This window comes from Echiichthys vipera (assembly GCF_963691815.1).
Source record: "Echiichthys vipera genome assembly, chromosome: 13".
Lineage (NCBI taxonomy): Eukaryota > Metazoa > Chordata > Actinopteri > Perciformes > Trachinidae > Echiichthys > Echiichthys vipera.
Genome location: NC_139838.1, coordinates 22,723,497 through 22,742,398, shown reverse-complemented (window position 1 = coordinate 22,742,398; position 18,902 = coordinate 22,723,497). Strand labels below are relative to the sequence as shown.

General features: G+C 41.3%; 1 protein-coding gene across 1 annotated transcript in view; it reads left to right on the top strand.

Moving 5' to 3' along the window:
• epha10 (EPH receptor A10) overlaps positions 1–18,902 on the top strand; it is a gene marked incomplete at both ends in the record, with an annotated part of 163,457 nt that overhangs the window by 90,594 nt on the left and 53,961 nt on the right. The window contains 2 exons of the mRNA XM_083926187.1: positions 489–644; positions 6,092–6,421. Coding sequence (XP_083782313.1) covers positions 489–644; positions 6,092–6,421 — 486 coding nt within the window. The remainder of the gene's footprint in view (positions 1–488; positions 645–6,091; positions 6,422–18,902) is intronic.

Genomic DNA, 18,902 nt, shown 5'->3' with positions numbered 1-18,902 from the left:
ATCAAACGTAATGTGTGAATTGTGTTTGTCAGATGGAGTTCAACAAAGTCCCATTTAGTTTTCTCTCATAATCATATATATTTTATCTCATCTGTACTTCCCTCTGGGTTCACCAGCTTTTATTTTTCTCTCCATTCATTCTTAATTGTCTCTCTCGTAACTGAAAGGGAGATTAGAGGTTGCTTTTTTTTCTATCCTAGGCTTTAAAATGCTGCAGTTCTTGCTGTAAATGCTGCTAGACTTTCCGTGCAAAGGAGTGAAAATGCAAAAGTTATGTAAAAATGCTTTAAATCATTTATTAAAGAGGCGAGGACTTGTTATTAGCCTCTGTGTAGAAATATCTTGTGGCTTTAAATAAATTTTACAAAACACAGTATTCATCCCCGGTGTAGAAATCTTGTTAAAATGTGTGGAATTATCAATGGATTTATTTATCAATCAAATTTCTCGCGTGAATCTAATGTACTTTTTTTGTGTGTTCTTTTCAGCATGTCCCCGTGGCTCCTACAAGATGTCCTCCAGGCAGCAGGAGTGTTTTCCCTGCCCAGCCAACAGTGTTGCAGAGGAGGAAGGATCTGTGGCGTGTGTGTGTGAGGAAGACCACTTCAGAACCCCCCTGGACACACCCTCCGCTCCATGCACAAGTAATAAGATTATTAATGTTAACATTTGTCTGTGTGTCCTCTCGGGCTGCACCGCAGTGACTGTCACACCAGATAACTCACACACTGTATCCTTGCATCAAGACATTTTGCATTATGTGAAAAATTTCATGTTTGTGAGCCAGTCATTATCCCAGCCGTTTATTTATCTTCCTCTTTATCCTTAAACACCACTTTTACCCGTCCTTCACCCCGAATCCTTTCATCCACCTCCCCTTTCTTCCATCATCTTCGTCTGACCTGCACCCACCTCCCCGGTCTCTGTCTCACCATCTATCCTCATTCTCCACTCTCCCAGCTCCTCCTCATCACCCCATTTCCATGTCTCATCTCACCCAACCTTCACCTCTCCTTCACCTCCTATCCCTCCTCCAGTACTGCATTCCTTTCATGTAGAAAAATCCGTCCAAAAAAAAATGTCAGTGTTTCTTTTAATCATCCCAGGAACATGTCTGTCTCCAAACTAGAGACAGGAAGATGTGCTTTGTGCTGCTCTGCTGATTAAGAAATCATGACTTCTTCAAAGCGTTTTTTCATCTACAAGCTCAAAGAATGCGTATACTCAAACATCGCTTTAAATAAAAAAGGATTTTCCCTTGATAACAACAGTAAACACAAAACATTTTATGTCTTGTTTCAGAGAGTTAAAATTTTTTATTTTGATAGTAAAGTTGTGACATCACAACCGTAGTAAAGTCCTCGGCCTCAGCTCGTCACTTTCTGAATACGGGCAGTGTGTGTTTCTCACATTATTTATGTAGCACCTCAGCCTGCTTCATTATAAAAAAACACACACATCTTACTTTTTACAATATAGGACCTTTAAAACATAAATAATGGGGTGGCAGTAGCTCAGTCCATAGGTGACTTGGCTGGGAACCGGAGGGTTGCCGGTTCGAGTCACTGTGTGAACCATGAATGGAGGGTGGACTGGTGGCTGGAGAGGTGCCAGTTCATCTCCTGGGCACTGCCAGGGTGCTGTTGAGCAAGGCACTGAACTCCCAACTGCTCGGGGCCAGCCACTGGCAGCCCCCTCATACTGACATCTCTCCATTCATTGCATGTATATAGGTCCTGTTTGTGCATGTGTGTGTATTTCGGGCCTGTGTGTGTGTTACATGAAAAAAAAAATAAGGGGGAAAATTGAATTTCCCCATTGCAGGACAATTAAAGGACTTCTTCTTCAATGTGTATGAGTAGTAACACTGGCTTTATCTAATATCCTTAACATGCGCTAACCCTAAAAAAGTAGTGAATTTACTACGGTTGCGATGTCACACCTTTACTATATATAGGTAGAAAATGCCACTATAGTGGCGTTTAAGACATTCCCCTGCTACAGTAACAGTGCAGAGACGCTGAGAGCACAGAAGGAGAAGACCTGGAGACGCTGACCAATCAGAACACACCAGGCTTTTTTGGGAAGTGGGCTTAAAGAGACAGGCGCTAAAACAGAGCGCTTCAGACACAGGGTGAATACAGGTACAGTATATGCAGAGAGACAGTATTAAATAAAGAAATATTATTATTAAATATAAATATAATCATGTAATCATATTCTAGTATAAATTCCAAATAGTATGAACCTAAAACTGAGCAGGATACGCCGCCTGTCTCTCTTCAAACCTCTGCTTACACCCCCTTCTATTTCATCTAATAGTATACACACATTATGTATCCATCCACTCCAGCCATTTCTTCTGCCTCTTAACCTTCATCCCTTTTATCACCCACCCATCCTTCACCCCTCCGACAATCTCTCGTAACATTATGTCCACATTATGTATTCGCCAAAAAAGCCCATCACCCCATCACCCCATTTTCTCCATCTTTTTGCTTAACCTTGTACATTCCCTCCAGATTCCTCCACTTCTTATCCAGACGTTACAGATCCATTTTCTGTTATACATCCATTATCCACCCCTTCAACGGACCAACCTGTCTTTTTCTGCCCCCTCCACCACTCCTTTTTGACCGTTGAACACACACTTCCCTCCTTTCCCTCCGTCTGTCTGTTTAACTCGGCCACTCATCACTCTCATTTCTACCAACTGCCTCTCCCCATTTTCCTTTCTCTTCATCCTTTCATCCATGAATGTTATCACCCGCTTCTTCTTCCCTCTGTCAGACTGAAATCTCTTCCTTCTACTCTCAAGCGAGAAACCCTATGATGTCACTGTCCCTCACCTCTTACCTTTTCTCACCCCTTCTCACATACCAATACCACTCTACTCCAATAAAGATGCACTACAAGGCCAATCAGACAAAGACCATTCAGGGTATCCCTATTGATTTCTGCATGGAGAACAGGTTATTGATAAAGCCCAGTAATTAGATGGAGGAATAATGGGCTCTATATCCTGTGAGTACTCAGGGCAGTAAAACCAAAGGGTTGCAAGGTCTGCGTGTGCGTGCTTGTTTGCAATCACATTCACTTGTGTGTGTGCACATATATGTGTAAGTGTGTGGTCATACTGGGATGGAGAGTTGTAATTACAATATTGATCGCTGAGCTCTCTGATCCCGGTGTGATAACATTTATAGCAGCCTAATGACCACATTAATTATACTATTGATTCGGTAATTATGATCATCCCCAGATTCAGCTAATCCCCAGCATTGCATGGATGGAAAAGGAGACAAAAAGGGAGATTTTGCCGGATGAATGAGGTCTGATAGGCACACCTTATTATTTCAGAAATTAAAGAATAATACCAGTGTAATTTGATCCTTTTCACTTTGTTGTTAATGCCTGTGGAGAACCTCATCCGCAGTTAGAAGCCACGTATGTCTCTTTGAAATAATAAAGTACTCATTGTTTTAAGAATCCTTTTGAAATGGGTGAAATAACACACAGACCAAATGAGATTCATCCTGTAATACTTCCTTTATTACAACATATTAGGCATTTACAAATCTTCCAATACAGCACAATATTAGCTATGAAGTAGTGGCAATGTAAACCTTTGGAAGCAGTGACAGGAAACGTCTCACCGTAGACAATGTTTGTGAATGTGCTTCTCTGCAAATGGATTTTTGAAAAAAGGGAGAGCCAGGGAATTGCAGAAGAAAGGATAAGGCTGATTTCCATATTTGAAGTTGAAAGCTCATCTTGATGGATTTTCAATTTGAAATTGTGACTCCTCTTATAATAATAGTAGCCAACATACACATACAATTCCCGCGTTTGTCCCAACCAACATGGTTTTTCCTCATGCTATGTAGAATATATAAACTGACATAAAGCTGGACTGATAATAAATTAATTTTTTGCTAATATGGTTAGCAAGCCTGTCAGTCTAGCTGCCTGTTACCTTCTATGATACATGATAGTGGTTTAGATTATTTGACTTGGCTTAGTTTTACAGTCTCTATGGAGAAAGTCCAACAATTGACTCCATATTTTGAGCCATCTTGTGTCTCATGTTCTGGCTCAGAGAGGTACATAAATTCAGAATTTTCATATAATTTAATGGTAGTATTGTAGAAACAACATCAAGAGCAAATTTGGATTTTCTATGATTCAGTATGTTGGAGCAGCAGTGGAGAGGGATTTAGAAAGTCATTTGGATGCACAGGGGGGAAAGGAGATGGAAGATGGAGAACAATGGAGAGTGAAAGAGGGCAAACGATGGGAAATGGAGGAGCAAGAGGTCCTGTTTCAATAACCCTGATTTGAAGACGATAAGAGAAGAAAGCAAGGTAGAAAAAAAAGCAATAACTAGCAAGAAAGTAGAGAGAGATGTGAATAAAAGGCCCAGCTGTGTCTTCATCCAATGTGTGTGTTCACACGCTCAATGCTCTCTGGGCTTATGTAACTCTGTGCTCCACGTGTGTCTGGGAGCGGTACGCAGCTGTGGTGTGACGTGTTTGACAGTACGCACAGAGTAGCACACTTTCACTTATTCATTACACAGCACACGCATACACATACAGGGACACATGTAAAATGCATGGCCTTTTATGGACCTGAGCTTTATTCAGCCTGTGTGTGCAAGGACCTGCGGTAAAAGGCACAGGTCAGCCAGGGCACTGACTTAGTGATGAGGCGCAGTCTTCCAGCCTGACATTTCACAGCCCTTTAAATACGGGACTATGTATTATAATTTTAGATTTTTTATTTTTTATTTCATGCAAAGCCATGTGCATCAGACAGTGGTCCAAAGATGGATGATATCATATTCATCCCTTCTCATACATTGGTGCATGAATGTGTGCATGGATTGGTGAATGAGAAGCACATTGTAAAGAGCTTTGTCCAGTAAAGTAGAAGGCCACTATATAAATGCAGTCCATTTACCAATTTGACAACTCAAGTATAATCAAGAGACACGCTATAATAGTCGTACACAGCCTCTTATAGTAAGCAGCTCAGAGTCTTGTGGTGCCTCTGGAATATCTTAACCCTCTTATCACAGCAGATTGATGTTCCAGAGGAGTTAAAAGCCTTCTCCATGGTAACTCACCTTAATTTACTGATAGTAAGTGGAAGATTCGTTCCAGCCAGCACTGTTGACCTCATTTTATTATGGACAAATTGGTCATCCATTGCTCATACATGCGCATGTTCAGACAAAAGGTAATGTCACTATAAGTCATGAAAACACACAGCTATTTTTTTTAGCCCTAGTCTTGTTCCCACTTGTTTTTTCCTTTCTGACTGTATCATCAATAATCCCTCCTCCATCCCAGTCCAATAAATGTTTTCTTTTTGACTGCCAAACCAAACACAATGCAACATATACTTGTGTATCCCAGCAACAACTCCACATTTTCAATTGCCTAGTCCCATTAGGGTCAAATGGTTCTCGTGAAAGCAATTGTTTCTTATCACCAAATCCTGGATAAAACAGGATTATCTTAACGTGATGTGCAAACTGAGCCCACACAATCACACCATAATACCCAATGCACTCAGTCCATCAGTCATGTGAGAAATGTCAAGCTTCAGCAACATTAGCGGCATGTTTGAACAGACTCTTGAAACCATACAGGTCATAAAAGAGTTGATGTATCTAATTTGATATGAAAAAAATACAAGATAATATATATGAAATAACCAGCCTCATATGTACAGTTACAGAGATTACAATAAGTTGATAGAGCTGGATAGTCTTTAAGTGTAGAGTATGGAAGTAATGATGCTGCTGCTGCTGCTATGATCACTCCAGTGTGTAATAGGCATGGCTTGTATTGACATGATTATACAAAGTGTAAAATCCTTTTGTCAATTTCAATTGCTTCATAACAATCGCAGAAGCCAAGGATATGTTTGATTAAGTATTGATGTTTACAAAAGGGGGAATACATGTTGTGTGGTTCCCTCTCTTTTCCGGCGTGTCTTTCTTTGATTTAAAAAAAAAGACTGAAAAATTCTTCAGGGCTTTAACAATAAACCAAACTGCATTTTCTTACTCTTCTCTCTCCAGGGCCCCCATCCCCACCTAGAGACTTGGTCTACACCCTGAAGCAGTCCACTCTGATCTTGGAGTGGGCCGATCCATCCGACACAGGAGGGAGGGTGGATCTGACCTACAGCGTGGGGTGCCGGAGGTGCGTCGGGAGGCAGTGCGAGCCATGTGGGGCGAGCGTTGGCTTTGTGCCTCAGCAGGTCGGCCTGACAGAAAGAACAGTGACCGTGGTCAATCTTCTCCCCAACACCAATTACTCCTTCACCGTCGAAGCCTTGAACGGAGTGTCTGAGCTGCTGCCCAACAAGAGGTTCTACACCCAGGTCAACGTGTCTACAAGTCTACCTGGTGAGTCCCAGTTTGACCTTTAAGATACAACCACACACATTACACAAACTCACACAGATGACGGCATGTGGAAGTACAGAGAGTCTGCACAGTCAGTAGACAGCTGAGAGAAAAATGAGGTCACACTGCATTTCCAAAAAGATTTACTCAAATGGGACCAGCCAGCACACTTGGATGCCTCAGCTAAAAAGGAATTTTAAATCAGCTTGCACTGTGTCTGTTTCTCCATTTGAATATCTTGTAGTAGGCCACATTTTAAGGAAGTCCACTTGGGTCTTTCGGATTTCACAAAACTTTGCCATGTTTAAATGTTTAAAACCAGGCTGTGGGGGAAAGAATGTCTTCACAACTGTTTCTGTTTCTTACAGAATGTAATCATTTGTGATCCATTTACTTACTGGGAACATAGCCTCACACAATTATCATAGCACCACTGATGTTTATGGTTTTGTTTCATAAAATCATATTCATTTCTTAGAACGTTTGTGGGTGCACTTGTCAATTCAGCACCTATGCCTAGACACACACGCACATACACACACACACACACAGACACACACACACACACACACACACACACACACACACACACACACACATACTGTATACATTCATAGATGAAGATACATGTGCACACTAGCAGGTGCTGTGTCTCTTTCATAAATAGATTAATGCACATTCTAAGACACAGTGACCTTTAAATATGCTTGTAATTTATGTAGAATATCAGCATGCATACATCAACATACAGTACTGTACACACATACACTACATAAAGGTATTCAAAACCCAATGTGCATCCAGTAGATTGATTTTCATTTGTGTAAATGCTCATACTGTAGCGAACACAAAATACTTCCCCATGCTGTGCCTGTCATTGCAAACAGAGCGAAATGTCTCGCCCGGTGGAGGTGATCCCATTTTCATCAGCAGAAGTCTTCAGCAGACCATTAGCCAGGGGCTTGAAAAGCACTTTGCCAAGTATCTCTGTCAACCAGCCCTGCAACAGCACTATTTGGAGGAGCTCAAGTGTGAAAAGACCAAACACACACTGTAAAATGTACAAAAACACATTCTGGATTTAATACTGACAAACACTCTTTAACATTCAAATGCACGTATACACTGTCATACCTACTGTGCATGTTTTTTTGAAGAAGCTTGTTTACTCTGTTTGTTTGCAAATCCTTCATTTTAAATTGCTAAAATAAATATTAGTCTGAGAGGAGCTGCACAGAGGAAGCAGGTGATGGAGAAGGTGCGAATGGCAGAGTGTGTTTTTGCCACTGATTGGAAATTAGCTTAGAGAAATGAGCTGCATAATGAATAAGGAAATGTTAGTCTCAGTGTTGGTCTCTGGTTAGTTTCACGTGAAGGAAACGAGTTAGTTTTATGATGATAGACTCTTCCTTTATTAATGTAAGAGGTTTGCAGGTTTGTATATGTTGAAAGTGCCTCAGATTGTGCCTGTGTGTACAAAGATAGTTGCTTTACAGAGATTGATGTTGAGGGTATTTAAAATGATTGTGTATGCTCCTCAGTGGCTCGGATTTGTATGTTGGCCTACTGTAACTGTTACGTAAGAGAGACATCTGGACATTGGGACCACATAGGGTGAGTGAGAGGATAAAGGACGGCTTTATATGTCTTATAATAGGCATTTGATCCTTGTACTGTACATCAGTGGTGTGGTTAAGAGTTGATACAAAGGTCATTGCCCTAAACTTGAGACTGCAGTATTTTACTAGAGAGGTTATTTTTTTATCATTAGTAACCAAATTCAGCATGCTTGTATTGTACTCATTGTGTTTTAAAGTGGTAAGCTGCATTAAGCAGTATTTGGGGGCCAGAAAGACAAAATGAAGATGGAGACTTTGCCTTCTGACACATCCACCAGACATGGAGGATCCTGGTCATCTTATTTTAGTTTAATGGCCACCTGAAAAATTAAATTCAGCGTTCAAAGTCCATTTGACTTTTTTTTTGGTGAACCAAATCATGAGAAAAATGTTGACAACTCTTGCTAAATTTTCAACTCTCTTCACCAGTCACTGGTTTGTTTCTGTCTGTTTCTTGCTGTCCAGATTTTGTACTGATGCCTTGTCCAAGCTTGTTAGCTGAAAATGTCTGCCTCCAGTTTTTTATGTGAGGGCTAGTGAGCGTCATGAGACTCAACCATAATCATGAATCATCATCATGAATATTACTTAATGCAGTTGCAACTTGAAGCTGGAAGCTAACTGTTATGTTGTATTTTGATATATCCTACATTTTAATTTAAAGTGGCCTTTTTTTTTTGCCCAATTTGTTCAAAACAGGACACTTTCAAAATCAAAGCAATATGCTTATTCACAATTGTTTTACAATGTAATGTCTTCTCACGCTAGACCTGATCTATGATAGCAGGGATGATACTACCATGGCTAACAAGCAGCAACTTAGCTGTCTCCAGCTTCCTAAAGGGATTTAGTCTGCCAAAAAACCCTGAGCTCCAAGGTTAGGGACACTCTATGAGAACAGGACAAACCTGTGGTGATTATTTTCCCTGTCCCCACAGTTATTTCAACCTTTCTCCCTTTTATCTCCCCTTCTCTGTCTGTCTGTCTTGTCAGCAGTTGCCATGACCTTGATTTGTGGTTATTATGGAGTATTAGGGTGGGAGTTGTCCCGCTAACCGTGTCATCCAGTGGGATTGGACAAGGGGTTAGGGGAGTGTGTTTGCAGGGGTTTCAGAAGACTTTCTGTGTCAGGGAGGATTTAGACTGACATTTGGTGTGGGGTGTTTAATGCAGCGTGCGTGCGTGAGGGACATGGAAACAGAGTTGGTATTTGATTTTAAAACGTGCTTCAGAATGACTTTGCCGTGCGTCTTGTCCTCCCTCTCCTGACTTTACCAGTTGCCTGTCAGCTTTTGTTGAAACACCTGTGATTTCCACAGAAGACCAGCAGAGCATGGCTCAGATCAACAGCTAACAAAGTAAAGGTCAGCTAAACCCTCTTGCCTGCTTCCTCAATGGACAGCTCTCCCTTAGGGTCAGGTGAGGTAAGACTCTGTGTGAATGTCTGTTTGCAGGCGCAGGATATATTTTCAGTAACTAGTGGAAATAGACAGCAGCGTCAACAAAAGGCAGAAGTAAAACTTGAGATACAGTTGATGACTTTTGATACAACTTGACATCTTTATCCGTCCTTTTCCAGGTGTTTGTATTATAATCATGTAGACATCTGTAAAAATGTAAGCAAAATGATCCAATATGATACATACATACACAGATACATCAGTTCACATCTTGTTTGTTTGTTTGTTTGTTGCATTTATTCCGAATATTTCTCCAAAAAAAAATAATACACACATGTGTACATACACATACATGCACATACATATCTACAACAGTAATCGCATTCATCATGAAATAAAATATTCGAAAAGGAGTGAGAAGAAGTTAAACTTATAAACTCCCACCCCTGATCCTTCTTTATAACTTACAACAAAAATAGAAATGAGCTTCCTAGCCCAACAGATTTCTTATATAAAAAAATAAAACAGAAAACGCTTTACCGAGTGCTAAGCAAAAAAAAAAGTCCTCAACGCACAATAAAGTAACACACATATAGCTGTACGTGTGTTTACCAAAAAAATAATACGTGATTCAGATACACACAGAAAGATATATATATAAAAAAATATCCACCCCCATACTTTACATCATTAGAATGCTTCTCCACGTGTCTTTAGTGACTTTTGATTCGGTCTAACTTCCCTGTTCTATAATAAATAATAAACATGTACACTCCAAATGTGGTCTGAGCATCCTCAATGCGTCTTTGGTGCAGGTGTGAACAGAGCCAGACAGAGTCTCTGTGCACTGTAAAGTGAGGTAGCTCATCTGCAGGTGCAGGCAGTAATGGGAAATCCTGTGCAGCCAGGTCAGGTACAGAATTGAAAAAAAAGAACCTATCCCTGCACAGACGTCAACCTTGTGTCCGTACAAGTGTGTCCTCCACTCCACACCGAGACTTTACACCATCAAAACTCACTGACCTTTATGAATACTGCAGCAGGGATTTGGAACAAAGCTAACACACTCACACACAAACAAACACACACACAGACAAACACACACACACAAACACACATACACACACACACACACACACAGACACACACAGGCACACACACACACACACACTTCCCCCCTCTTTCTCGCTCTCTCTCTCTCACTCTCACTCTCTCACTCCGCCACCTCATCATCTTTTTATTACCTTTCTTCTTCCCTCTGTGTTCCAATATCTCTTCTTTTTTTACCCTCTATTTCCTCCCTCATTTCCCCCACCTTATCCTTTCCTGCTCTCCCTTATAAACTCACTATTCTTAGATGGTAATTTCTCTCCCTCCTCCTCCTTCCACTTCATCCACAACCACTCTTTCCACCCTACTCCCCTACTCTCGCCGCCTGTCGTGACATGAGCACAGCTGCCCTCTTCCTCTTCACCTCTCTGCTTCTCTCCATCCTCTCTACAACTCTTTTACCATATTTGTTTTTCTGGGCACGGTAAGCTTGTTAGCAGCGGGGGGCATGGTTTAGCTGGCAGCTGAGGGCCAAGAAAGCCCGAGGATTTAAGGGCACAGTCTAAGAAAGTGCTAACGGATGCTGTATTCTAGCCCAAAAATATAACACACAAACACACACACACACACAGAGAAGGGGGTTCTTATTACATCTATGTATATGCTAAGATTTTCTTTCTTAGTGGATGAAAATAATTTCAAATCTTGTGACATTAAAACCCTCCATTAAAACCAAATACAAATTGAATTTTTTAAAACCATCTTTTCAAACTGAATGCTTGCACATGCACAGTGGAGGAGTAGATTTCTCCCAGACAGATGGGGTTTTATCAGTACTCTCCAGGCCACCAAGGGGAAGGGGGGAGGTATGCATGGTGTGTCAAGGATGGGTGGATGGATAAAAGGGAAGAGGGGAATAGAAACATGACTGGAGTTGCGTGAGGAGATGGGGCATAGGCTGGGTAAATGGGGGATCAGTTTTGCCCTGAGCTCATGGGGCCCCTTATCCAGCTGTGGATTAGGGATGTGTGTGTCTGTTTGTGTGTGTGTGCCTGCGTGCGCGTGCATGCGCATCAGGCCATACGTGTATGACGACATTTTATATATGGGTTTTACTATGCTTGCATGCAATACGCTCTGTGCATTGGTTCACGCTTAATTTGTGCATGGGCAAGAGAGGATGCTTTAATGATATCTTGCCTGTGTGTGTGTGTGTGTGCATGATCAGAACATACTCGCATTGGCTGTCTTGGCCCCCAGTGGTACATCCAAAGCGCTTTAGCTGAGGCAGGGAGGAAGAGAGGGATGCAAGAAGGCTGTGGTGATGGGGTGGAGGTGTGGGTCAGGGAGGAGGAAGGATTGGCATTTCAATATCCTGAGAGGATTACTGGCCAAGCTTTAGATGGCTGGTCCCCACGGAGTTACATGGACCTGAAAGGTGGATGCATAAAAGGAGGAGAGGAAAGAGGGATGAATATAGAAGTGGAGGGATGGGGAGAGGTGAGCGGTGTAGCATTGTGAGCAGAATGCCTTCTGGGTGCAGGGGAAGGGAGGCGTGCTGTGAAGAGTTAAAGTGAGAATACATGTATTTCTTCAAAAAATGGCACGCAAACAGGTGAAACTGTTTTTTTCTCCTGAACTATTTGAAGCTATCTGGTGCTTTAAACAAATACGGAGTATATTTACAAGTTCTTATATGTGAATAGAAGTCGCAAGATGATAGGAGTACAGTAAAGTCTTGAGATGAAAGGGAGGAAATGGAAGACGAATATAAAGAGTCAAAGATGAGCAGAAGCAGGCGAGGAAAAGTGAGATTAGCTGCACAGAATATATTCTTTAGGAATACAGTAGAATAAAATTGTAAAGTTGAGGGAGGCAGAAATTGGAGAGTGTGGTAAAATCAATGGTGGAAGAAGTTCTCAGATCATTTACTTAAGCAAAAGCACAAATAGAGAATTTTCAACTTAACTGATTGATAACCTCCAGAAATATAAAAAAAAATAAAATAAGCTCCCTCTTAATTGTATTGGAGTAAAATTAAAAAGTAGATTCAATTGGAAATACTCAAAGAAACAGTGTATTTCACCTACATGTAGTACTTGGATAGATGCACATAGGAAAAGGGATGATTGGATGTTTTAATGGTAAGAAGGGAGGCTTAACAGAACGATGGAGCTGTCTTGACTGTCTTGATGCAACACCTCATGAACTCCGATTGACTTGTGAGTGCACGTTTCAGTTGGACTGTTTGCATATTTATAAGTCTGAGCGTGAACTAATTTGGGATCACACGTTCGCTGCATCGTGACCGGAAAAAAAACTGTCAGGTAATGTTTGTTTTTCCCGTTCCTCCACTGAACGAGTGCCCCTCAACTGTCAATGTATGAAACTCTACTTCTTTGTCATTTCTTTTCTAATTCTCTTTTTTTCCCCACACTGATTCACCTTGTCTCCCCTCATCCCAGCCTCCAGCCCTTTTACATAGAGGCATTTGGATCCTCTTTGCCTCCTTAATTAGAAGTGATGGGAAGGTGAGGCTTCAGCAGGCACCAAATGAATAGAGTCATCAAGCTACTTTTCAGGACTATAGCCCTGCCACTTAAGACGCTTTTTCACCCTGTGATGGGAATTTTAATTGCCTACCTCTTGACTTATAATTGGAGTATATGAAGAGGCACTCTCAGGGTCTTTAGTATGTGTGCTCTGTATGTGAATTTAAAGGCAGTTTCTTGTTGTTCTGGGAATTGTGGCGTTCACGTAGGAACAAAAACAAAGCTTTGAGGCAGTTGATGACACACCCACACACACAGTTATCTTCATAATCAGAGTACTTTACAAGGCTTGGAGGCCTTCTTTGATGCACTCTCTTTGACAAACTCAGGAGGGAAGAGAAAAAGAAGAAAACGCAAACTCTTATCACTGCAAAGAGACTAGAAAGAACGTATTCTCTCTTCCTCTTTCTTTCCTCTAATACCTTGTGAGGTCTTTATCTTGGCTGTATGGAGAGAGCTTGGCTGTGTTATTTTCAAACAGTTGCCTTCAAAACAGTGTATCTTTATAGTCTGCATTCAAAAACAAATCAAAACAGTGCACTGTGGGTTTTTGTACACATTTCTTTCCAGAATTTGTGGAATCTCACCACAAAAAAAATCAGGGACGATTATGACGGTGAAATCTCAACTAATATCAAAGTTTTTGGTAAATTTGTGAGTTTTTTTTACCTACATTTTCACTAATACACAATTTTACTTTGTCTCATTATTAACAGAAGGTTCCTTTATTATTCTTTTATCTGATAACATGTAAATGAATACATTTACAAGTACTGAACTCAAATAGAGAGGTAATCGTACTTAATTGTACATGTACTCTAAGAAGTAGGGATGTAAATTAACATGAAATGAACAATGCATGTGCAAGTATTTCAGAGGCAAATATTACTTATTCCACTACATCTATTTGACAGCTTTTCTTTTTCACCAATTTATTGAAGGTTTGACCTACAAAATATATGATCAGCTCCAAAAACATGGTGCATTGTTACAGATTATACTTCATAATTGTATAGTATATAGTAGTATATATGTAGTATATAAAGTTGGTCAAAATTAGCTACAAATTCTAGTATTTTTGCAGTATGGTGAGTTTTACTTGAGTAAATTATCTGAATACTTCCTCCAGCACTCCATTCTCCAAACCTAGCATGCACAGTAAGAGATCACCTCCTCTCAACATGTTTGACCTGCACTATGTCAGAAGTAAAGGAAAGTGTGTGAAAAAATGTGAGCGTATGTGTGAGTGCATTTACTCTCTTTGCAAGTCTGTAAGGGCAGGTAGAGCTTTTATTTTCTTAGCCAATCTCCTGCAGCAGGCTTGGGTCAGTCACTCTGCTGTGTGTGTGTGTGTGTGTGTGTGTGTGTGTGTGTGTGTGTGTGTGTGTGTGTGTGTGTGTGTGTGTGTGTGTGTGTGTGTGTGTGTGTGTGTGTGTGTGTGTGTGTGTGTGTGTGTGTGTGTGTGTGTGTGTGTGTGTGTGTGTGTGTGTGTGTGTGTGTGTGTGTGTGTGTGTGTGTGTGTGTGTGTGTGTGTGTGTGTGTGTGTGTGTGTGTGTGTGTGTGTGTGTGTGGCCTGTGTTTTTATTTGTTGGAGGCACTGGGCAGAGTCTGTCTGGCTTGATGGATGTGTCGTGATCAGACCATGCCTGCGCCTTTAGGCTAAAGCACGTTGGGCCTGAATAGTGTTCAGAATCAGTCCGAGAGCAGCTGTCAAGAGCAGTTTAAGCAAGGCGGCCCAAGTTGCTCTCCCAGGTGGGAGTGTGGAATGCCAGATTTGACATATTTGTAAGCAGTAAGGTCTGAGCCAACAGGTAAAAGGTGGATTTTGACAGAGAGCAGGTCCTCATCTTTTCTTCGTTCTTAAAATGATCCTCCAATATGACCAGACCTCTCATCTGACGGTAATGACATGTATGTGCAGAAAGGTGTCAACATGTCTTTGAAAGCTTATTTTCAGGACCCGGTGTTTTTGCACAGCTGGATTATGTCACACAGTGAAAGACTCGTCCTGTTCGCTTGCTCCCTCTTTGTCCTGATCTCTCTCTCACACACCCTCCAACTGACTGACACGTTTAATCATTCATTTCAATCACTCTCCTCTCTATTACACAAACACACACATTCAGACACACACATACACACACATAGGTGGATCAAGTCCCTGCAACGTATAATCTTGTAGTTTAGATGGAAATGTGCCCTATCCAGGTGCCTTCCCTGCACCATTCCTCCACCTCACTGACATCCAGACAGGACTCTTTCCCTCTAAACACCTCCTCTCTCTCTTTCTTCCTATTCGGGTCATGAATGATAATAACCACAGATAATACCTGTGTCTGGCTGCATCTGCTCACCTCGCCTTTGAAGCATGATCTTGGATATTATCATTTTTTTCTTCCCACTGTTGCTTTTTCTTACAGTATGTTACTTCTTCGCTTATTCTGAGCAAAGCAGAGCAGAATAATTGTATATATGTATGTATTTGGGATGAGGCGTCCAGGCGGTTTCGGTGCTGATAGGGCAGATTAGAATGAGCAGTGAGCAGGGACAGGTTGCCAGATAGCGCTCCACTGCTGGGACAGGCCTGTAGCCACAGATTAAAACAGCAAGACACGCTGCAAGATAGTGAGACCCGAGCGGGACAGCTGCTCTTATATACAACATCATTAGATTAGGATGCAATCACAAGCATGCACACATAACCACCCGGGGAATCATGAAATAAAAATGTTGAGACTTTGAACATAGTTTGGAATCTACCAGCTCTGAAGTTTTTGTACAACATTATTTTAAAAGCACTACTTGAATGCCTTTTTATCGGATGATTTAAACCTATAATAGCGTGTCATTGCTTAATTGCCCACATCATTATTTTGTATTGTGTTTAAGTTTGTTGTGTGAATCTGAAGGGGGGTTGCTTTTAATGGGCAGTGATTTCATTGCAACAGATGGATGTTATTCTTCGATGTCGGGTCTTTTTTCTTACATCAAAGAGCTGCTGCAAACCTGTTCTCACCATTGTTTTGTTTTTTTAATTCAATCGGTACAAGGATTGTATTGCTTTTAGGTTGCCAACTGGGAGGATACTGCAGTATTTCTCCTCACAAATGATGGTTGAAAGTGTGCAGCAGCAGATTCTGGCTTCAAAATAAAGTCTATCAGCAGGAAAAATAGTGGCTGAAACTGGCAAGATACTATGATAAATGCTCAATAATAACATATTATTCATTTACAGATAAGCTTTTTGCATTGATCAAAACTTTAGACATACATTACTGCCAAGTTAAAATGAGTGAAATTACTTGAAAAAGTTAGCCACGCAACTGCTTGGCTGTTTGAAACTTAAATGACTTTATTATAGTAAAGCTCATGTAATGCAGCTCCACTGGGATTTTGGACCCACTGAAGGAAATGCTTGTGGCAGTAGGTGTATAGAAAGCCCCAGGGACAGCCGTACCAAAGAAACTAAATGTTCCCAGTACTCCGTTGTCAGTCACATAAATCGTTGCACTACCCGTTTAACCCCAGGTAGACGCCAGCGTTGCTGTGCCCAGAGGGAACTACGCTCTTGCTTCCCATTAACCCTTTGAACATGAGCAGGCCTGACAGATACAGCTCTCTCAATCATTCCTGCCTATACAACTTACAGCTACACACTCTCCACTACCATCTTGTCTCTTCATTCTGAACACACATGCAGCCTCTCACTCTTTAATATGCGAAGGCACATGGGAGTGCGTTAAAGTTGCATGCGAGGCGAAGGTGGTGAGAAGTAGAACAATGAAACCCCCTTCTGACAAGATGGATGTCATCTCAGCAGAGGCACAAACAGGCCTGCGGGGAACAGCGGGTTCCCCCGAGAACAGAGATGGAGGCAGAGCTGTGTTGGGGGAAAATGAGAGATAAGGAGATGAAGAGAAGACCCATAGAAGTGAGGAAGAGAAAGAGGCAAAAAGTAAGAATGACTGCGAGATGTTCAGCCCTGCTTGTGCCGACGCCCCTGGGGAGAGCAGCTCCTCTGCCTGTCTCCTTTGATAACGCCACAGAGATGCCAGTTGCATCTCAGCAGCCCCTGTACACATGGAGGCAGAGGCCTACAGCAGCAGCTGCCATTTTGTGCCACAGTCTATTCATAGATCTACCTGCCACAGAGGCCTGAGCACACAGCTGCCACATAACCCCCGGTGACTGCAGGATTAGGTATCAAAAACTAGATCTGAATTGGAACTTATAAGAACAAAAGATCAGTTAAGTAACATGCTTTTCAGTTTTCCATTTTGATATCAGAAAGCAGGTTAGGTCTGTCACCTGTGCTTCTGTCTGTTTCGCTGCTTATGTATACACCAGTGCATGTGTATGATGCAATATGGCAACTTGAAAGGGCAAACGGTTATCCACACTGGAAAATTACTTAATACAGGGGAAGACGTCTATCTGACATAATGAAGCACGTACTGCAGTATAAGGTCAGCACAAGGTCAAAGCAACCAAACAGAATCTTAAAATACCTTGTTCATGAAACATTACCATTCACGGCAGCTTAAATCTGGTAAAAATGAAGGTAGGTTTTGCTTTCTTTTCAAACTAAGGTTGTCAAAAGTATCAATACTTTGACGTTTTTTTCAATGGCACACAAAAGTACTGAACCCATGGCTGCGCAAATGAAACAACAGGGATAAAATCGGCCTTGGTACATGTTCAGTGACTTTTTCTTTTGAACATTGATACAGGTATTGGGTATTGTTTTTTGTTGTATTGAAGTTTAAAATTCTGGTATCGTGACAACCTTAATACAAACAATATAAACCAGTTCAGAGCAGCCACTTTGCTGTCTCGCCTTAAGTTTGTGACAAATATCTCAAGGCTGTAGAAATGTCACGATCTATAAAAGCTAAATGATACCCAGCCCTAGCTTGTACTCGCAGCCTGGAAGTTTAATCACTGAGAGGTACAGCTGTGTGCTGCCTGTTTCCCATTTGGTGCCAAACTCCATCTATTATACTTCCTCATGCCTCACTTTTTCGCTCTCATCATAGCGCCCCTTTGAAGTCTATAAATCATTATCTCTAGGAGTGATTGGTATGAGTACAGCAAAGCTTTCATACCAGGTCTTATCAGGAGCTGTATGTCTTTGTGACGAGTGCCTATCAGTGTGTCTGCCATGTGATTTCTGCAGTATGATGAGGCTTTGAGAACGTCTGCTTCGTACTTCCAGAGCAGAGTGGAGAGGCTTATTGCCCACAAGGCCATCACCTCTTCTATATTACTTGTGAAAATCATTGTGCAATTGTGTGTGTGTTTTTTTGTGTGTATGTGTTTGTATAAAAGCCATTTCAGGCGGTAGTCGGCATTGATTTCTTCCTCTTGAACACAACAGCAAAACCAACATGACCCACCTATGCTGTGGTACACTCTTGTGTGTGTTGGAGTGGTGGGTACAGTATCGGCACTTATGCCAGCTGAATGTGTGTGGCTGCCTTGGAAACTATCATATCCACATAAAAAAAACCATTGCCCATAATTGTGTCCAGATTCCTCAGAGGCACTGATATTGTGACGTTGATCACTTACAGATCAAACACTTCTCATCATACTTTATGACCTCTTGTTCCCAAAAGACATTTTCTACATGATATAGTAGATAACAAAAAGGCAATTCAAATTCTCGGGCGTATTTCTTTTATAATTTAATGATGAAATATGTGAGAAGCTACAAAGGGCAAGGTCACTTCCACTTCAACATGAAAGTCGGATCATATTTATTAATATGCATACTGCATAGTGCATCATAAACTATCTAGAGAGATAACTTTTGTCGGGATTTGACACTAAATAATAATACATTTGAATTGCAAGCTGT